Source organism: Astatotilapia calliptera, chromosome 6 (assembly GCF_900246225.1).
Source record: "Astatotilapia calliptera chromosome 6, fAstCal1.2, whole genome shotgun sequence".
In the NCBI taxonomy this organism is placed as follows: domain Eukaryota; kingdom Metazoa; phylum Chordata; class Actinopteri; order Cichliformes; family Cichlidae; genus Astatotilapia; species Astatotilapia calliptera.
In genome coordinates this window covers 38312330-38334697 of record NC_039307.1, presented here as the reverse complement: position 1 = coordinate 38334697, position 22368 = coordinate 38312330, and the positions used below count along the sequence as shown (strand labels likewise).

At 42.7% G+C, this 22368-nt stretch overlaps 2 protein-coding genes across 2 annotated transcripts in view; one reads left to right on the top strand and one right to left on the bottom strand.

The window, feature by feature from the left end:
- The window catches only part of vegfc (vascular endothelial growth factor c), a 101119-nt gene extending 91168 nt beyond the window's left edge, over positions 1-9951 (bottom strand). Inside the window, exon 1 of the mRNA XM_026172105.1 lies at positions 9447-9951. Within this exon, the coding sequence (XP_026027890.1) occupies positions 9447-9563 (117 nt within the window). The 5' untranslated portion in view covers positions 9564-9951. The remainder of the gene's footprint in view (positions 1-9446) is intronic.
- Positions 9952-10243: 292 nt separating this feature from the next.
- Positions 10244-22368, top strand: part of LOC113024556 (putative nuclease HARBI1) — a 33068-nt gene continuing 20943 nt past the window's right edge. Inside the window, exons 1-4 of the mRNA XM_026171736.1 lie at positions 10244-10676; positions 10753-10865; positions 10951-11062; positions 11143-11414. Coding sequence (XP_026027521.1) covers positions 10244-10676; positions 10753-10865; positions 10951-11062; positions 11143-11414 — 930 coding nt within the window. The remainder of the gene's footprint in view (positions 10677-10752; positions 10866-10950; positions 11063-11142; positions 11415-22368) is intronic.

Sequence of the window (22368 nt, the reverse complement as noted above, 5' to 3'; positions counted from 1 at the left end):
GATGGACCAACATAAACCCACATACAGGATGATACTGAGACAGATTCAGTGAGAGAGTGAGGGAAATACACTGTTAATTCACCACATCTATTTCAGAATTTAGGGTCATTTACAGTTTCTATGTTACAGATCAGTGTAAACCATAAACTCATTTAAAAGATAACAGAAACAGCAATATTTGACTTGCTTTTTCATCCCTACTTCTATTCTCAATTTGTCAAGATTTCCTGGAGTGAAAATTAATACCAGAAACACAACTTGCACTGTTTCTGTTCAGTCAGATGGAAAATCTAGTGCTCAGCATGAACAAGTGTAGTAATATAAGCATGAGATGTTGTGTAATGACCTCTGCAGGAAACATACTCTAAACCCACTCCTGAGTAAGACCACTTTGTTATGTAAAAAACTGGCATGTTAACACAGCTTTAGACTTTGGTTGGAAAATTTAAATTTCAAAACCTCCACTCATCAGTCTATTGGTGAAGAAAATACTAATGAAAATAGCAGGATGTGCATTAGTGTTCATTTCAAGTTTTATACTTCTACCTAATTAACAGAAATGTTCACGTTTCATTATACAAACCAATTTTTAAACCATGTGTCAACTTTAATAATTCTTTTTCACTTACTGCAACCGATAAGTTACCACTTATTACCTCTAGTATAGACATCAAACAATTGGTCAACTGTCCACACAGAAGGTCAAAAATACATAATTAAAGAAAATGTTTCTTGAGCACATGAGGAGACAGAAGATAAACATTATTAATTGAAGACATCAGATTTAAAAACAGGCGTTATTGTGATGTGGACTTTTCAAAGCTCCACCATGCCAACATCTGAGGTCTAAAGAGGCAAAAACAGGCCAAGAAACGGAAAAATAAAGTTGTTCAAATTGGAAAGATAAGAACAGCATGGAAAAATTTGACAGCATATGCCAAAAATGCTCTGGCAAACATGTGCAAACATGTGCCAGTAGCAAATATAAGGCCAAATGCGGGGTGGTAGCTAAAATATGTTTTTTTGAATAAAACCCACACAGAATTCCCATTCTCAATCTCCTTTTCAGCTCAGCTCTACAGTGTTTCAGCATCTTTCAGCTCACTCCTTTTCACTTTTAACACAAACTAGAGATGGGACGATGGCATTTTTCTTATGTCCGATACCAATACCGATATCATAAATTTGGATATCTGCCGATACTGACATGAATCCGATATAGTGTATTTTTTAATCAATAAAAGTGTTTTTTTTTTATATCTTGCTGCATTTTGTATAAGTTCATACTCAAGTTTAAAAAAAAACAAAAAAGCAAACAAACACTAAAGCTATTCTGTTAAACCTGTATGCAAAAAATACACTGCACCCAAAATATTTCATAGTTCAGCAAGCAAGCTAGTTTGCATCTCTTTCGTCCACTTTTGTCTGTACGCAACGTTACTCTCCACCTCGCCTCTCTCTTGCACTGAACACAACTCCCCCTCCCCCATCGCTTCACCTGCAGGCAACGACAAGATGGACACGGCAGCTATCAAAGATTAGCTGGTCGGTAAAAAGAAAACATTTGGAGGTTACCATTTTAGTGCTGTTAGCATTAATCTTGTTAAAATGACGTTAATGCCATAATGCGGCGAATCACCGTTAACGAGTTACCACGGATCGCCCCGTGCCTGGGGCTGGATGGCGTCACTCGAGGCTGTCAGTTTCACAGTAGTCTTTGTTATTATGCTCAGCGTCTTTAGTTTACATTTCGACTGCACAATTGTGAGCTTTTTGTTATGCACAAAAACAACATTTTTATTTATTTATGGATCATTATTTTAATAAATGCTGATAATTTATTTCTGAGTAATCTTTCATGTACATCTACACTGTATGTTACTACAGAGATGTGTGAGATCTGGGACACAGCTTTGATAAGAACTCTCTTTTTGTTCTCACTTTATGGCTAAAAAAAAAATCGAGATATATATCGTATATCACCATCCAGCTAAAGAATATTGAGATATGAATTTTGGGCCATATCGCCCAGCCCTAATACGGAGCTAATAAACTTAAGCCCTACACCTTCCACCCTATTCTGGTATTTTAAAGAGTAAAGAAATATTAAACAACCTAACTAATAGGGTTGCCAACTCACAGCAAAAAAAAAAAATAGGGAACCACCCCCCGCCTCGTGATGCTTAATCGACGTAGTCAACTTTAATTTAATGCACGTGTAAAAAAAATTTAATAAATAAATAAATAAATAAAAATGCACAGAAATCAATTATTTTTCTACAATAATTACATAGATTCAACATCTTTCTTCAACAGAACTGCAGACTGCACAGATGGTTCCCAAAGGAAAAAGTACTCTAGCTGACTAGGGTATATTAGACTTAATAGTTACTATATACAGTAACGGACACACATTTTACATCAGATTAAAACTTTGGGTGTAAGATTCAGATAATTATTTATTAAAAGCTAGACATTTTAAATGAGAATAAGAAAGAAAAGTATTTCTTTGTGCCCCCCTTTTGCCCCCCTGGCAAAACTTTGCTAGATCCGCCCCTGCACAGTTACCAGCTATCAGCTACGTAGAAAAGGATCCTGGTGTAGAATTTATTTAATAGTACTTTCTAACAACAGCGTATCAAGCTTAAACGTGCTGCTGTTGTTTAGCCGCTGGCTTCCTCTTTCAGGCACAAAGTGGGCAATAAACAAACAAAAGAGACGGAGTCATGAAAAGCCGATCAGCTGATCAGTGATCAGTTTCATGATTGAAGTAGCAACAGGAGAGGGAGAGAGAGAGAGGCAGTCGCTCCATATATCAGTTGTTAAGCTTAACGCTGGAATGCTTTACAAACATTCAGAGATGAACTTACACACTTGCTTTACTTCTCTCTGGGATAATGGGATAACTTTCTCTGAGATGAAATGCCAGTTTGGTAGCGAGGCTCCAAAATGCTCAATTAGACACGTCTCACACGCCACAGCCGCTCTATCACTAACGCATACTGCTCCGACGTGCTAAGGTTATGAGCTGAGTTACACCATGTCTCAAGTTTTCTAAGGTGCTTTAGTGATATTTAATGGATCGGATTAATTTTTTTATTTCTCTCCTATATCAGATCCAGTAATTTAGGTCAGTATCGGACAGATACCAATACGTAATATTGGATCGGCCCATCTCTAACACAAACATATGACTTTGACACCCACAATGCCATTGTCTGGGCTCATCCTGTGGTTACTTTTTCAATATTTAACAAAAAAATATTTTTATTTATTGATATATTAGCCAAACTTGTCAGCATTCATAGTGGCAGTATGAATAGCCATTCATGTAAACTTACAACTACATTACTACAACATCTATGAAAACACTGATCTTTCCAACTTCAAGAGTTACGCACAATCTGTGGCCCTGCTCATAATAGTCAGCTCTTCGATGATGACTGACTTATACCTTAGCAATGCTGCCAAACCAGCGGTCTTTCACCTTCTTTCAAAACACAGAAATAAAGGAGAGGATCTTCAGACACCCACCAGATTTAGATTTAATGTGAATTCAAAAAAGGCAAACAAGCATGAGTGTGCCCACATGTCAAAGCCTTTTCAGTTAGAATGATTTGAATTACAAATCTCTTCACAAATGTAGCTCAACTTCTAACGACGTGATTAATTGTACATATGAATACAAAGCATTTTACTGTATCTTAAAAATCTCCGCATCTTAGTTTGGCTCTGATTTTTTGCTTACCTGTATTATTAAATCTTCACTGGAAGTTAACCTGTGGCTCTGACTGTCACACATGTCTGGGGTTGTCCCGTATTGTTGCTATAACAATGATATCACAATGACACTTAAAATAGTTTATCAGTATTATCGTGGACAATATGCTATAGTACAGCTCTAGCCTCTACCAGGCAGAGCAGCAACTATTCTAAGATGTTGGAACAGAGGTGGCAACTGACTGAAACTCTGTCTGATTTATGGTAACAATACCTAAACCTCAAGACAATCGAAGAGCTTTTGCCAGTTCCTCTGGTAGGATCCACTGAGTCTTTGAATGTGCCACTGTCTACTTGAGTGGTTAAAGTTGTAACAGTCTCTGGCCTGCCTCCTCTTATCAGAGGGCCTTTGAAGTCCACTGTGGCAGGGGTGGAGCAGTGGGTTCAGGGTGTGGTGTCAGGGGAGGCTAATACACATAGTTGACCTTTATCATCTGATCACATCTCCCCATTTGAGCATCTGCAACAGGTTTCCAGCTGTCTTCTCAGCTGCTGCAGAAACTGTTCAAAAATAAAAAAAAATAAAAAAAAAACCTCCACATGTAATAAAGGACCCATGTGTGCATGGGTAATTTATTGACACATTGGTGCCAAAACCCAAGCTGCAGTGTGGTGGACCTGCAATCAGCCAGCTGAGGCGCAGGCCCAGATGGTGGCCGAGCTGACATGCAGCAGGAGCAGGCTGCAGTGGTTTGCCACCAGTTTGAACAGCTGCAGGAGTATGAGCCCTGAACAAAGGTGTTGGACAGTCTGGTTGCTTAGGCTGGTCGCTGGCGCCACTGCAGTTCACACCGGGCCCACGAGTATGCCTCGGCTGAAGGAGATGACCTCCAAAAAATGAAAGTCAACACGTTCCGGACCTAATCACCGCCTCACTGACCAGTCAGAAAAATAATTGACAGATTAGTTGACTACCAAGTTAAACTTTAATTGCACCCTTACTTAATATAAAAGCAACTGAATGCCTTCTAGCCAGAACCACACAGTGAGAGTAGTTCCACTGAAAGTCTCAGTAAAAACTCATTTCAATGTGCTAACATTTAGCACGCTGTAAATTAATGCCCAGTATGCTGCCAGTAACAACAAATTTGGCCTTTAATGTGTTTGTTAAAAGTCCCTAGCACATGCAGTATTTCAATTTGTGGTTAAAAAAAAACAAACGAAAAACAAACGTTCATCTGTTATTCCAGGAGTGGGTTTGTGTAATGTGTTATTATTACCCTGCAACACTATTTATATTCTGAAATTGTTTTTGTGATCAGTAGGTTGATAGGGTTTAACTAAAAATATACATATAAAGCTATCAAGCAAAAAAAAATAAAGTTAAAATCTTGTGGGCCAATGAAAACGTGGAGGAGAGGTAAAAACAAAGAGGAGCTAACAGGAAACTGGTAAAGATAAATGACAACAAGATTCACTGGAGAGGCTGACTGGGAATCCTTCCTTCAAGACCAAGCCAAATGTAGTAAGTCAAATGAATCAGGGAAGGATGATACACAAGTGTGCATTATAATGTCTCACACACACACACACACACATGCACACGCACACACGCACATTCCTTGCAAGGAGTTAAACATGTTTTTTCTTCTAGATCACATATTAGAACACGTGTCAAACTTAAGGCCCACCAGCAAAATGTGGCCCGTCATGTTATTTTATGTGGCCCATGAGAGCATGTGCATGATTGTCTTAAAATAAGTTTACTATATGGTGTTTAAAAGCGCACACTGACTATAAACTACATCTCCCAAAATGCATTTGGATTGTTTGAACCCTAATGCCCCCGGTAGCAGGGGCAAGAGGGAGAACTTCTAGTTTGACGTGATGTACCGCCAGATCTGATTTTTAAAATACAGATGTGTATGGTATCCACAGAAACATCAGAATCTCAGCTAAAAGCTCATAAAGCCATTTCAACGACCACCAAACAGCAAAAACAGCAAACAATTAAAGAGCAGGTAAACAGATTCTGCAAAAAGATCTTACTTTGGCTGTCTTGCTGCCACCACGATAAAATTGCACTTCCTTCACGGCTCTACCTCTCAGGAAAGTTTATGTTTTTCACTTTCTACAACAGAAATCTGTTTGTTTTATGACTACAGCTAAAAAAGAACAATATCAACAAAAAAATTGAAAGTTTGAGCAATGACCTACCAGAATTTTAAGAGCTTTTTCTTTAACATGTAGAAAAACAGTTAAATAGGCCATTTGTTTACACTCACATAAGAGGAGTTTCACTTGTCTGGTCTGCTTAAGATCAAATCGGGCTGTATGTGGCCCACAGTGTACAATGAGTTTGACACCCCTGTCTTAGAAGAAAAGATACCTAGTAGGGAGCGCTCCAATAGAGGCTCCAATATTCATTACGCTTCATAGCTTAATATATAAATCCCATGGATGAGCTCCAAAGCAATGTGTAAAACTGTAGGAAACAACAGCAGTCCTTCTTCTATAGGCTCAGTGGGCACTGCAAAGTTGCACGTGAACATGAACTAGTTCTCCATCTGGTGAAGGTTCAACTTAAAGTAACCCATGGCAAGTTTCCAGAAAATAATAAGAAATAGCAGTGCCAGCTGCAGTCCAGCACTGTGGAGTTGGAGTTTGCCTCACTGACAACAGCTGAATGACTTTAAGGACTGCCACCCGAGCAGCATTGTCAGCCTCAAGGAAACAGAAGAAAGGAAGAGCTTGGGGTAATTTACTTGGACAACATTGCTCAGTTAAAGTCTGAGCAATCAAAAATCTGATTATGTTAAATTTGGTGCTTAGCAGCAACTAGCAAGGGAAAGAAAACGCAAGAAGCCAGTCTGTCTTGAAAAGGTTGACAGCAGGGATGACTTGGTGAAACTTCTCAGAGTAACAGCCAGAGCTACAAGAGAAACTCATCATTGCAGCTTACAATACCCTGAGATCACATGACTTCATGCCACTGCTCAGCATTTATCTCTGCCACCTCACCCTCATCAGACACAGTGAAAGGCCCCCCACCCAGACCCACACACACAAACACCCTTGACCCCTGTGACACCTGCCTCCATTGGCTCTTTTCTGTGGCTAATTTGAAAATACCTCTTCCTAATCCCTACTGCTACCCACCCCTGCTGCCCTGAAAAATGTTCCCTTCCTCTCCTCCAGTTCCTCTGTTCATTCAGTTCAATCTGTGTTGCTGGCAGCTTTTTGGTGGTGTATTAGTCCAACTATTGCTGTAACACTCAACAGGTATGTATGCATGATCAAGGGCGATCGTGGCTCAAGAGTTGGCAGTTCGTCTTATAATCGGAAAGTTGCCGGTTCGAGCCCCGGCTTGGACAGTTTCGATCGTTGTGTCCTTGGACAAGACACTTCACCTGCCGCCTAGTGGTGATGGTCAGAGGGGCCGATGGCGCGATATGGCAGCCTCGCTTCTGTCAGCCTGCCCCAGGGCAGCTGTGGCTACACCTGTAGCTGCCTCCACCAGTGTGTGAATGTGAGAGTGAATGAATAGTGGAATTGTAAATGCAATCCATTATTATTATAATAGCAATTTAACACAAGCCAGTTAAGATCCTCTATGTAAAAAAAAAAAAGATGCTGGTTCATGAACCAATGCTTGAAATCAAGTGTTTCTGTGTTCCTTGACCTGAGATGCGGGGAAAAAGTGTTGAATCAAGATGAAATGAACTATATACACTGATCACGCACATTATGACCACCTGCCTAATACTGTGTTGGTCCCCGTTTTGCTGGCAAAATCTCTCTGACCCATTAAGGTATGGACTCCACAAGACGTCTGAAGGTGTGCTGCGGTACCTGGGACCAAGATGTTAGCAACAGATCATTGAACTCCTGCCAGATGGGGCCCCCATTGATCGGACTTGTTTCTCCAGCACATCCCACGGATGCTCAATTAAATGTCTATGGGATCCAATCGATATCTGTGGAATCTGGGGAATTTTTGGTTTGTGGCAGGACACGCTATCCTGATGAAAGAGGCCATAGCCATCGGAAAATACTGTTTACATGAAAGGGTGTCCATGGTGTGGAACAATGTTTAGGTAGGTGGTACATTTCAAAGTAACAGCCACAAAACCCAAGATTTCTCAGCTGAACGTAGCCCAAAACATCACACTGCCTCCACTGTTGCTTTCGGTTGTGGACAGAGGTCAGCATGGGACCGGTCTGCCACTGTGCGGTCCCATGCGCAACAAACTACAATGCACTGGGTATTCTGACACCTTTCTATCAGAACCAGCATGAAGTTTGTCAAATCAATTGGACTGGCCCACGCAAGCCAGCCTTCACCCCCACATGAAATCAATGAGCCTTGTCCCTGTCACTGGTTCACTACTGTTTGCCACTGTCCCGGGGCAGGGATAGCTCAGTAGGTAAAGTGGTCGCCCCATGATTGGAAGGTCGGCGGTTCGAATCCACTTAACGGCTACCCTGAGGTACCCCTGAGCAAGGTACCGTCCCTACACACTGCTCCCCGGGCGCCTGCTTAGTGGGCTGCCCACTGCTTCACTGAGTGAATGGGTCAAATGCAGAGAAAAACAAGTAATTTCCCCATGGGGATCAATAAAGTATCCATTATTGTTATTATTATTATTAACATAGCCCACCCACAAATAGATGAAGAGATCATTTGTGTTTCAAAAAAACTTGAATATTCTTGTCCATTCAGTTACTTGTGCAAATAAATTCTCTGCAATATGCAAAGACTTCAACTTGATTTAAAAATAAAAGTGAACTTTTAGGCTAACAAACAATATCCCACATACCGTAGAAGAGAAGAAGCTACTTCTGGCTGCTCACAAGAGGTCACCACAGTGGGTTGCTCCCTGAGTTTGGGATTTGGCAGAAGTTTATGTTGGATATAGATAGTTGTCAACAGAAAAACAGCTGTACCAGCGTGAACAGCTGGGATAGTTAATATTGGTGTTAACTCTTATGATGAGCAGTTATTTCCTTTAAGAGACCAGTAAATAAAGTTACATGTGAGACTTACATTATTGACTCCTCTAAGCTTTCACTTTATTCTAGGTCTCTTAAATACTAATACTAAACTAGTCAAAGTCTGAATGGCTGCAAATCATAAACTTGCTTTTCTCCTGATTTTTGGTCCCAGAATCTTTAAGAAAACAGGGGCAAGAGAAGACAGAGAGAGATCACCAGTCCATCTTTCATCCATACTAACTTTCAGTTGGACAACAGCGGGATTATTTCATAGTCTTTAGAAGTCCACTCCCACCCTAGCTTAAAACACAGTTAAAGAATGCAACAACAAGGTTTTCTTTCTATATTCACTCTCGATTTTACTTTTTAGATATTGCTGTATTGTTCGGATACACATCTTCATGCATGAGTGACACTTGTGTAGAGTTCTGTCTATTCTAAACTAACAAAATGTCAGTGAAGACAACTGTCTGCATTCTTAAGCAACAGGAACCAGAGTCACATAGGGAACCCTGCACCTCATTCCTGATCCCTTCATGAACGCAAAATGAATGAGATATTCAGCTGATCACGTTAATCCCTAAATATCCACAGCGTGAACAAAGTTGATAATATACTGTGATTCAGTGGGAACGCCATCTCTGAGTCACTGGACGTCCTCAGTGACTGCATCAGCTGAAACTTTACTGTAAGCAGAGACGTGCGCTCCTTTCAAACAGCTTCACACTCACCGGCTCATCCAGCTGCTCCTGCTCGTAGTATTCATAATAGTCGTTGAGACTCAATGCGCTGCCGAGCGTGGTGTTGAGAAGGTATGCCAGTAAAAGAGAAAATCCTCGTAAGTGCATGTTTATATGAGCAACTCCTGAAGTGTTTATGATCCGAGAATCGTAAAAAATGTGGAATTAAAAAAAAAAAGAAAGCTCCCCAGTATCTGCGCTCCCCTCTTTCTGTCGCTGAAAACACACGCTCGCTCTCTCTCGCTCTCCTTTGTCTTCTTGGCAAGGTCCAGTACTTTCTCCTTGGAGGGCCAGTGTGTGTGTGTGTGTGTGTGTGTGTGTGTGTGTGTGTGTGTGTGTGTGTGTGTGTGTGTGTGTGTGTGGATGAAAGCCCGGTCACATGGAAACTGATAAATCCGGAGGGTCAACAGAGGCTGTCCCGGCAATTAAGAACGCCAAGGCGCACAATTACAGGAAAATAGGCTGCCTTCAAAATAAGAGCATACTAGTAACCACGTCTCTGAAAATACAGCTCAGAGGATGGCAACAGTAATCGATCATTTCTACTGACCTCTGTCACCAGGGCCCTATTTCAGGAAGCCGGTTTAGAGCAAAATCTGAGTAAGTATACCCTGAGTTAACGAAAACTCTGGGTTTTCGGTTTCACAAAGCGAGTTCAGCTGAAGCCTGAGTGAGTCACTATGACGACACACGCCGTGAAGCTAACCTGCCCCCTAGCAGGTTTACTACAACTAACCCTGACTGTCTCCGCCCCTTTGTCGGAAACCTGACTGTAGGAAGTGTCGGACATGGCGTGCCCCTTCCTTGAAGAGCCAGTAGATCGTGAAGCCCAAATCCTCCGCAGAGCTCTCCGCCGGGAGAGAGTGATCAGAGCTCGTTTGGACATTTTATCATTTCCTGATGATTTTCTGTGCGAACGTTACCGTTTCTCAGCACAATCTATAATTTATTTGAATAACATCCTCAGGCCATATATTACGCATGTGACACATCGCGGACATGCTCTCAGTTCATTGCATATTATTTGTATTGCACTTCGGTTTTTTGCAAACGGGAGCTTTCTGTATAATATTGGTGATGCTGAGCACGTTTCCAAGGCTACCGTCTGTCGGGCAGTCAGGAATGTTACAGTTGCACTGAAACATCTCCTGTACTCGTTTGTGGTGTTCCCTGGTCATAGACCCACAAGATTTATCAAAGAGGGATGCCACAAAATTGCAGGTATCAGGATGACCAAAACTTAATTCATGATGTGGTGATACTTGGACTACTACTTAAATTTTACATTTATTTTCAGGGTTCCCAGGCGTGATTGGCTGTATAGATGGCACTCACATTCCAATCATTGCTCCTTCAGTAAATGAAGGAGACTATGTGAACAGGAAGTCTTTCCACAGCATTAATGTACAGGTACATAGTTCCCTGTAGCATTTCAAAATAACACATTATTTCATTATAGTAATGGATGCTAATTTGTGTTCTCTGCACTGTGAAGATCATATATGATGCTGCCAACATTATCACAAATGTGGAAGCCAAGTGGCCAGGCTCTGTCCATGACTCACAAATATTCCGTGAATGTACACTGAGCACAAAATTTGGACATGGTGAGTTGAGAATACTTTAAAATATATAAAGACCAATTGCTTCAGGGACATTTGAACTGAAGTGTATCCTTCTGTCTTAGGAGAGTTCACTGGCTACTTGCTTGGTGATAGGGGGTATCCATGTTTACCCTATTTGCTTACCCCTTACCCTGACCCTGAACCGGGCCCACAGCAGCGATATAATCTGGCTAATTGCAGGACAAGAGCCAGAATTGAAATGACTATCGGAATGCTTAAGGCCCGGTTCCAGTGCCTGCAAAGACTCAGGGTCACCCCAGAAAGGGCATGTGACATTATTGTGGCATGTGTGATTCTTCACAACATTGCCACAATTAGAGGAGAACACTGTCCTTCTGAACCAAACATCAGCAGTGATCCAAACCATGAACATCCTGACCCTCCCACGGACATACAAGATGGAAGAGCAGTCAGAGACACCATATGTCACAATCATTTCCTTTGACCCATCACCTCAACATGTTGAAAGAAGAATAAACTGATTTTTTGTTCAACTGGCTTTATTGGTCGCCTGTATTTCCTGTACACAAAGTATTAAAAGATGTAAACCTCATAAAGTGTCTCTGTTGCTTCCTCCTCTGTAACAGCTGTCAATGTTTCTTCATTATTTTCCTGTAGTAAAGAAATAAACAACATTGCTGTTCTACTGTAAACTCATATAATCTGTGGAGTATTACTCACAACTGCATGTTGGTCTGGCTCAACAGGAGGCTGCACCAGATGCAGTACACCATCACCATCAACTGATAGAATATGAGGTTTATACAGGTCACTTATAACTTACAAGGGACCAAATGGCAATTAACAAACATACCAATCACCTTACACTTCATTGTCATTATGCTCTCAAAGACAACCAAGACTGAGGCAAGGCAAAATCAGTAGGAAAATAACTTCACTACAAAATAATCCATTATGGTAAAGAGTTTATCAAATGAATGAGCAGCACTGCAAAGGTGACTGTGAAGAAAGGATGTATGCACATCATGTATTATTTTGAATTCACCCCCTATGTAGGCACTTGTGTCTTGCGGGGTTATTGACTCAGAGGATGTCCCCGCAGAGATGCCTTCGGCCACAGGGCGCCCACTGTTTTGGCTGAGGGCCAACTGCTCAGCCTCTGTGAGTGGTGGTGGTGGAGGACCCCCACCTGTTTTTCGGGCCTCCGCTTTTTTTCTGTTGGCTATAACGGGTCACATTTGAGCATACAGAGTAAGCAAATATGTACTTGTAATGTGCTCAGATAATTTCAATAAGTGCTTACAGAAAGAAAATTAATGTAGCCTCTAACTGCAATTGATTTACATGGGACAAACAGACCAAGCACTATGGCTCATAATACAATTACACCTTACCTGTTTGGACTATATTTTTATATTTCATTTTTACTTGCTGCCAGGCACGTTTGGGGCCTGTTGGGTTGCACCTGCGCTCACATCACGTCACAAAATAAAATGTATAAAATAACAAATAAAATAACATATGATAAAATAACGTGTTAAATGGGTGGAAATCCCTAGATCAATGTTTAAATTAACACTCACGCACTGACTCTGTCGGCTATGTTTTGCCATGCATGCTCACTTTCTTTTGCAGCTGAGGCTGTGTTACTTTTTTTCCACGGAATTTGCATGTTATCGGCATATGCTGCCATCAGTATTTCGGCGTCAAGCGCTGTAAAATACATTGACCGCGCCTTCTTTCCCTCCGTCTCCATGGTGACTCGCTTAATCTGTGCTCCACTAATCAGGGCTTTATGTATCCTCGTGCGTGCGCTTAACTTGGGGTTAAAGCAACTCCGCGTTGACTGAACTAATTGTTATCAGCCTTTCTGAAACCGAATATTCCGAGTTGGACAGTTCGGGGTTACTCAACCCTGAGTATCGTTTTTCACTCTGAGTTTTCTAAACCGGCTTCCTGAAATAGGGCCCTGGGGCCCGTTCTTCGTACGTCGCTCACTACATCCAAGATCAAATGAAACATCCAAGACCAAACCATCGCGCTAACCGTGAGCTCGCTAATCCAGTTCCCCGAACACACCTGTTGTTGACGATTAGTACAGCTGGACGCAGTAATGTGACATCACTGGGTGTCGTAAAAGGGGCTACGCATCGATAGTAGAAACATTGATCGGCAACCCGCTGATTGGTCGGCGAAAATGTCGAAGGGGCGCGCTCGGTATTTTCTGGCAGCAGAGCAAGAACTCTTGATTGAGGGATTTCAGGAGTTTCAGAGTTTAATTAAAACGCAAGGGAACACTGCAAAGGCTGCAAAAGCAAGGAGAGAGGGCTGGCAGGAAGTTGCTGACAAATTAAACTCGTAAGTAATTCAATAATAACAATAATAATGGAGTGGATTTATATAGCGCTTTTCAAGGCACCCAAAGCGCATGACAATACCACTATTCAGTCACTTTATTATTTATTCATAGATTTATTATATTACACTATATTATCCAATATTATATTATATTATAATATGTTATATTATATCCCCTTTCACATTAGAGCCACAACAGGACCCACTAGAACATGGGAACAGGTAAAAGTGAAATATAAGAATATTCTACAGAATGGTAATATTTATCACTTTTATTGCTTTTCGTCTCTTGGAAAGAGACCCTGAAATAATCTGTTTGTTTATAACAGCAACCAAGAAAAGGGCAGAGCACAAAAAGACAGGTGGTGGTCCTGCACCCCCTCGTCAACAAGTTGGTTAAGTAAATAATACCCTCACGGGAATATCGATATCTCTCTATGAGCACACTGTCGCGCTGAGCTAAAGGATCCTGTCTATCCCGCAATATACGGTGAATTCTGAGGACTCTCCTTATCAATCTTGCACCTTCCGCAATGGGTTGCTCGCGTAAACGGACAGGACATGGCTGCGACAGGCTTCCCAAATCCACCTTCGCTTTTATAGCCGTGGTCTCTCATCTTGATTACACGAAGTAATTTACAATTACTACTCTGAAATATGAATTACATCTGTAATAATCACATACATGTAATAGAATGTTAATAGTACATTTCCCTTTTTTAGGAAATGACCTGTATGTATCTGTGGGACATCAATAAAAGGATCAAGTGCTGCATTATCTTTAGTTACATTGATGTTATTTATTTATGGTGAAACAGTGGAGAAATATCGCTGTTGCTTTCGTATGAATGAAGCGGACATACCTGCGTGGCCGCGATCTAATCCTGTTTACATAAAGTGAGCCTGCTCCCGAGCAGGTTTACGCTTACGGCTCTGTTGCTATGACAGCAAGTCCCGGATGAGTTTCGGGGAACCGAACGATCCAAGATCACGCGAAATCGTCAACAATCTAATCCGGCTAACCTACTTAGCGAGGTACGAAGAACGGGCCCCAGGTGACAGAAACTGCATCAACAGTTTGTTTTTGTTTTTGTTTGGTTTTTAGTTCTTTTGTAGAATGCTATATAATACAAATAAGTTATATGTGTAGAATAGTACTGAAGAACGGAAGAACAGCCCTTTATTGTTATTGTACGTGTACGACGAAATTATGGACAGAGTCACAGCTGAAACTCTTACTCCAAAAATAAAACATTAGCATATTCATTCTTTCATGGTTGTTGTGGTGCTATCACGGTTAAACTCAATTATGATTTGATGGGAAAAAGTTGTTTTGCAAGCTTTTGATAACTAATTTAGTCTCAAGATTTGACAATATTTACTATAATTTAAGCATGGGTTTCTGCAGTAATGCAGTATTTTGCAGTTGTTCGTGGGAAAATCAAAATGACACCAAAAAAGTAAGATGCATTTATGGTAATTTCACTGCATTCAATAACAGTGAGATAGCACAGGTTTGAATGTATTTTACAAGTTGGGTTTTGAATAACCTAACTTCAGCAATCAGGTATGTGGTCAACACAAAGTGGGAATGTTTCTATGGTATGTTTCTATCCCCAGTGGGGATATAAATAATTTAGCAGAGGCAGGGATCTAATTTTTTAATGTTTCATTTTCAGGGCTATTCATTTTTAATGCTCTTAACTTGTACTTTCTGCCTTGACCAAAAAATTTCCCACTTTCCAGGAGTTAATAAAGGTTTATCTTATCTCTTATTAACCATTTTGCCCTTAGATTGAAAGAAAACAAAGGAAAAATATCTGCCATAACTTATTAATGCTACAACACATTTTGATGAGGAACTGAAACTGAAGGTCACATAAACATTATATACTGTTGGACTGCAGGTCATTGACCCTGGTGGCCTGTCAAACTAACCAGCTACCTTTTAAACTGGCTCATTCATCATCACACTTTTTTCTTATTTTTTTCTAAATGACATATTACATTAATATGTCATTTATGCCATCAATTATGTTGATGCAATATATGTCTTCAATCCTACATCACCCACATCTGAACAAAACAGAGTATCATTGTTCCGGGCATTCTAGAGTGAATTCATGCATGCGTTGCATTTAATGAAGCCATTTACAATTGTACACCTCAGCATTCTGTTGGTACTTATGAAGATGCAATTATTATTCCTTGTGTGTGTTGAGCTTGGCAGAGCCTCAGTGCTATCACAGCTGCATGCAAAACCTACAAAATCATTCATCTGCAAACTTTTTAATAGTCTGTAGGTCCATGGTAAGACTACTGCCACAAAAACCTAGCAGGACAAAGACTTCTCTGCTTATTGTCAATGATGGACACCAAATGATTTAGGAAGCAAGTCGATATATCGTATATCATTTAATATTGTATAATGACTTCAAAAATGTGCCTTGAGTGGTCAACAGTCCCATTATATTAAACTAGTTGCTGGTGTTTATGCTGGTCTGTGGTCTCCTTTGCTGCTGTTGTGGTGTGGCTGGTGGCCCTTGAAGACTGGTTTTCTGTGTATCTTTAACTGTGTCTCTTTAACAATGCACTGGCCCCACCCCTGAGTGGGATCTTCTGTGGGTGTCATCCTTCCTACACCTGCTTCATATTTTCCTGCTTCCAGTCATTCAGTCAAGACTGTAAATGTTTGACTGAATCCAAACTTTGCACGCTCTCAAAGTAAGCACTCACCTGTTCCCTGACCTGCTCACTCTTACTCTGGATCATTCATAGATTTGTGTTCAGTCAAAAGCTGCACAAGGCCTCTCTCCATGCCTTTGTAAGCCAGCTATTTAAGAAAGACCAACTCAGTAAATTCCCCCCGCCTCTGTTTGCACCTTATCACCGCTGGATATTTGCTAACTCTCTGTGTCTTTTGGCAGAGCTCCTGTGCATCATTCTTTGGAGCTGTGGAATATCCCCTGTATCAGCCCACTAACTTTCAGCCAGCGCACAGTAAATAAACATTTAAAATCTATCCACTGCTTTCTGAGTCTGGTCACTGGGTGTGTAATTAGCTTCATTATAATAGATGCAGATCTACCTTTTAATAGATTGGTGCATTATCAATTTAGTGGTTGATATTTTTTCCTCATTTATGGCCACAAGCGGCGAGTAGCTATTTTCAAAGCGTTGATAATAAGATTCTCCTGAACGGTTTCTGGATTAAGGCTTAAAAAAAGCTCATAACAGAACCACTGCTCCTCAGGATCAAAAAGACCTAGCTGTGGTGGGTCAGGTGTCTGAATAGGGTGCCTCTTAGGTGAGTAGGTATTTAAAGTTTATGAGGCAAATAGAGCCAGGCATTGTAGTTTTGATGTACTGTTTTTCAAAAAGCACTTATCAACCAACTCAAACTCTTAAGGTGGCTGGGTCATTATGGAAAAAATAATTTATAACCCTAGTTGTTAGTTATGTTAAAAGTAATGCAATGAATTACTTGATTTAAAAAATAATTGATTATATCTGCAGAAGTGTAGAGTCCACAGTGAACAAAATGAGCTGCTTCAAATTTGGCGAATAGCATTGACAGATAGAGTGACACTTATTATACAGGCCTCAGGCTCTAGGCCCAAAAATGACATATACACAGAGACACAGAAGCACATATACACACATACTTAAAACTCTGGTGAAGGGTAAAGGCAGTACTGTGCAGGAGGTCTGTCTCCATGTTGAAGTCTAGCCAAGATTCTTTTATAGTGTGTGTGTGTGTGTGTGTGTGTGTGTGTGTGTGTGTGTGTGTGTGTGTGTGTGTGTGTGTGTGTGTGTGTGTGTGTGTGTGCGCGCGCGTGAGTGTGTGTGTGTGAGAGAGAGAGAGAGAGAGAGGGGCCACTCTACAGACATTTAGGGGATATGAAATACTTCAGCATGGCCAGCATTCCAAAGTATTGCGAGACACACCGCAGACTAGAGTCATACGAAGCAACAGTTAGCTGGGGTCAAGACTGAGACAGAAATACAGACTCCTGCATATGCATATTTATAAGTACGCTTTGTTTTAGATCAATGCATGCAAAACTTTCTCCACCGAGGTCCAGGGTCATGTTCCTTCTCACCAGGTGGACGTCTCACAGATACCGGGGTAAGCGAGGTGGGTGGGTAGTGAAACTAAAGGCCTGGTTGTCCCACTCTCCCAAAGATTCCCTGTCCCAAAAGGAATTGGTTTCTCACATCTGTCTCTGTGGACTCCTGGTTGGTACCTGTCATTGGCTTGGATAAAGGCCCACTACATGTGCGCCAGCAAGGAGCAAATCTCCCAAACCTGCAGCCTTTGACATTGTGACAGTGTGTGGTTTGTATCTCCCCATTTAAGTTGGATGCTGGAGCCTGATGGGAGAGCCGTGTGTTGTGAGGGGTTGATGAGGGCAGCTGAAAAGCTGGGCAAACTCGAAGTCCAAGCAACACTGTGAATAAAAAAACACGGCTTGCAACACTGTGCTTCTCTGGCTATTCCATTCTACATGCCAAATATTCTTGAGCAAGATGGTAACCCCAAATTGCTCTCTGCTGCATTCATTAGAGTATGAATGTGTGTGAATGTTAGATAGAGAGCACTTGCCAAGAAAAAAAAAAAGCTTGTATGACCGAGTGTGAATGGGTGAATGAAGCATGTGTGCTTAGGTAGCGTAGAAAGCACTATATACAGGGAGTGCAGAATTATTAGGCAAATGAGTATTTTGTCCACATCATCATCCTCGAAAGCCTACTACCAATTAAGCATATTAGGTGATGTGCATCTCTGTAATGAGAAGGGGTGTGGTCTAATGACATCAACACCCTATATCAGGTGTGCATAATTATTAGGCAACGTCCTTTCCTTTGGCAAAATGGGTCAAAAGAAGGACTTGACGGGCTCAGAAAAGTCAAAAATAGTGAGATATCTTGCAGAGGGATGCAGCAGTCTCAAAATTGCAAAGCTTCTGAAGCGTGATCGTCGAACAATCAAGCGTTTCATTCAAAATAGTCAACAGGGTCGCAAGAAGCGTGTGGAAAAACCAAGGCGCAAAATAACTGCCCATGAACTGAGAAAAGTCAAGCGTGCAGCTGCCAAGATGCCACTTGCCACCAGTTTGGCCATATTTCAGAGCTGCAACATCACTGGAGTGCCCAAAAGCACAAGGTGTGCAATACTCAGAGACATGGCCAAGGTAAGAAAGGCTGAAAGACGACCACCACTGAACAAGACACACAAGCTGAAACGTCAAGACTGGGCCAAGAAATATCTCAAGACTGGTTTTTCTAAGGTTTCATGGACTGATGAAATGAGAGTGAGTCTTGATGGGCCAGATGGATGGGCCCGTGGCTGGATTGGTAAAGGGCAGAGAGCTCCAGTCCCACTCAGACGCCAGCAAGGTGGAGGTGGAGTACTGGTTTGGGCTGGTATCATCAAAGATGAGCTTGTGGGGCCTTTTCGGGTTGAGGATGGAGTCAAGCTCAACTCCCAGTCCTACTGCCAGTTTCTGGAAGACACCTTCTTCAAGCAGTGGTACAGGAAGAAGTCTGCATCCTTCAAGAAAAACATGATTTTCATGCAGGACAATGCTCCATCACACGCGTCCAAGTACTCCACAGCGTGGCTGGCAAGAAAGGGTATAAAAGAAGAAAAACTAATGACATGGCCTCCTTGTTCACCTGATCTGAACCCCATTGAGAACCTGTGGTCCATCATCAAATGTGAGATTTACAAGGAGGGAAAACAGTACACCTCTCTGAACAGTGTCTGGGAGGCTGTGGTTGCTGCTGCACGCAATGTTGATGGTGAACAGATCAAAACACTGACAGAATCCATGGATGGCAGGCTTTTGAGTGTCCTTGCAAAGAAAGGTGGCTATATTGGTCGCTGATTTGTTTTTGTTTTGTTTTTGAATGTCAGAAATGTATATTTGTGAATGTGGAGATGTTATATTGGTTTCACTGGTAAAAATAAATAATTGAAATGGGTATATATTTGTTTTTTGTTAAGTTGCCTAATAATTATGCACAGTAATAGTCACCTGCACACACAGATATCCCCCTAAAATAGCTAAAACTAAAAACAAACTAAAAACTACTTCCAAAAACATTCAGCTTTGATATTAATGAGTTTTTTGGGTTCATTGAGAACATGGTTGTTGTTCAATAATAAAATTATTCCTCAAAAATACAACTTGCCTAATAATTCTGCACTCCCTATACACTGAACAAAATTATAAACACAACACTTTTGTTTTTGCTCCCATTTTTCATGAGCTGAACTTAAAGATCTGAAACATTATCTACATATACAAAGGACCCATTACTATCAAATATTGTTCACAAATCTGTCTAAATCTGTGTTAGTGAGAACTTCTCGTTTGCCGAGATAATCCATCCCACCTCACAGGTGTGGCATGTCAAGGTGCTGATTAGACAGCATGAATATTGCACAGGTGTGCCTTAGACTACCACAATAAAAGGCCACTCTGAAATATGTAGTTTGATCACACAGCACAATGCTATAGATGTCGCAGTTTTTGAGGGAGCGTGCAATTTGCTGTCTACCAGAGCTGTTGCCTGTGAAATGAATGTTCATTTCTCTGCCATAAGCCATCTTCAAAGGCGTTTCAGAGAATTTGGCAGTACATCCAACTGGCCTCACAATCGCAGACCACATGTAACCACACCAGCCCAAGACCGCCACATCCAGCATGTTCACCTCCAGGATGGTCGACCAGGTGGAGACCAGCCACCTGGACAACTGCAGCAACAATCAATTTGCATGGTAAATGGAATGGCCTGTACTAGTCCCTCCTAGGGACCCCAAAGCGCTTTACACACCCAGTCATCCACCCATTCACACACACATTCACACACTGGTGGAGGCAAGCTACAGTTGTAGCCACAGCTGTCCTGGGGCAGACTGACAGAAGCGAGGCTGCAATATTGTGCCATCGGCCCTTCTGGCCATCACCAGTAGGCGGTAGGTGAAGTGTCTTGTCCAAGGACACAACAACCTAGACTGTCCGAGCCGGGGCTTGAACCGGTAACCTTCCGATTACAAGGCCCATTGCACACCATTTGCCTCACAAGGTGCAACACATCTCCATCCTGGGTCACCAGGCTCATGTTGAAGGGGGGGTACTGTCATGGTCCCCATGTCTCTCCAGCTGGCTCACGTTGGGCCACAGTGTTGTTTTTGTTGTTTCTCCATACCTCTCTCTCCTCCTCTCTTTCCTTCACTCTTCTCTGTCTGCCTGGGCAGAACTCAGGTGATCTGCACCTGCCGTTAATTAGTTCCTGTTTTCCCTGGCCGCTATTTAAGGTCCTCTCCTACCTTATCGTGGTGGAGGGGTTTGTGTGTCCCAGGGATCCCAGGGGCTATGTTGTCAGGGGGCTTTTGCCCCCTGGTAGGGTCTCCAATGGCAAATTGGTCCTGGGTAAGGGACCAGACAAAGAGCGATTCAGAAGACCCTTATGAGGAAAACATCAAGGTAATAGTTTACCCTGCCTGGAATAGGGTTACCGGGGCCCTGCCCTGGAGACAGGCCCGTCGAGGGTGCCCGAGGGTGAGCGTCTGTTGGCCGGGCCTTAGTCCATGGGGCCCGGCCGGGCACAGCCCGAAAAGGGGACATCGGCCCATCCTCCCACAGGCCCACCACGCGCAGGAGGCGCTGTAGGGGTCGAGTGCATTGTGTGCTGGGCAGCGGCCAGGAGCGGAGGCCCTGGCAGACTGATCCCCGGCTACCAAGACTGGCAACTGCAACATGGAATGTCACCTCTCTCGTCGGGAAGGAGACCTGAGTTAGTGCGTGAGGTTGAGAGTGAGGTTGAGAGGTACCGGTTAGATATAGTCAGGTTCACCTCTACGTATGGCTTGGGCTCTGGAACCAGTCTCCTGGAGAGGGGCTGGACTTTTTCTCAGTCTGGAGTTGCCCCTGGTGACAGGCGGTGGGCTGGGGTGGGTATTCAAATATCCCCTCGGCTTGCTGCCTGTACTTTGGGGTTCTTCCTGGTGGATGAGAGGTGTTTTGTTATTGGACTTCTGTGCAAAATCACAGTTTGGCCATAACGTGCCACAGAGTGTCCATAAGTGCAGGTGGCACCAGGATGCTCTAGGCCACAGGCCGATGATCGATTTTGTAATCATATCACCGGACCTGCGACCATATGTTCTCGACACTCGGGTAAAGAGAGGGGCTGAGCTGTCAACTGATCACCACCTGGTGGTGAGTTGGATCAGGTGGCGGGGGAGGACGCTGGACAGACCCGGTGCACCTAAACGCGTAGTGAGGGTGTGCTGGGAATGCCTAGCAGAGGCCCCAGTCCATGAGATCTTCAATGCACACCTCCGGCAGAGCTTCAACAGCATTCCGAGGGAATGGACCATGTTCAGCATCTCCATTGCCGAAGCTGCTGCATTGAGCTGTGGCCGCAAGGTGGTTGGTGTCTGTCGTGGTGGTAATCCCCGAACCAAATGGTGGACACCAGAGGTGAAGGGAGCCACCAGGCTGAAGAAGGAATCCTATTGAGTTTGGTTAGCCTGTGGGACTTCGGAGGCAGCTGACAGGTACCAACAGGCCAAGCGGAATGCAGCTCGGGCAGTGGCTGAAGCGAAAACTCGGGTGTGGGAGGAGTTTGGAGAGGCCATGGAAAAAGACTTTTGGACTGCCTCGAAGAGATTCTGGTAAACCGTCAGGCGTCTCAGGAGGGGAAAGCGGTGCTCCGCCTGCACTGTGTATAGTGCAGATGGAGCACTGCTGACTATGACTGAGAAAATTGTCGGGTGGTGGAAGGAATACTTAGAGGACCTCCTTAATCCCACTGACACGTTTTCTGAGGAGGAAGCAGAGTCTGGGGATGAGGGGAATGACCAGCCAATTTCCGGGGGCGAGGTCACTGAGGCAGTTAAACAACTCCTTGGTGGCAGAGCCCTTGGTATGAATGAGGTCCACCCTGAGTTCCTG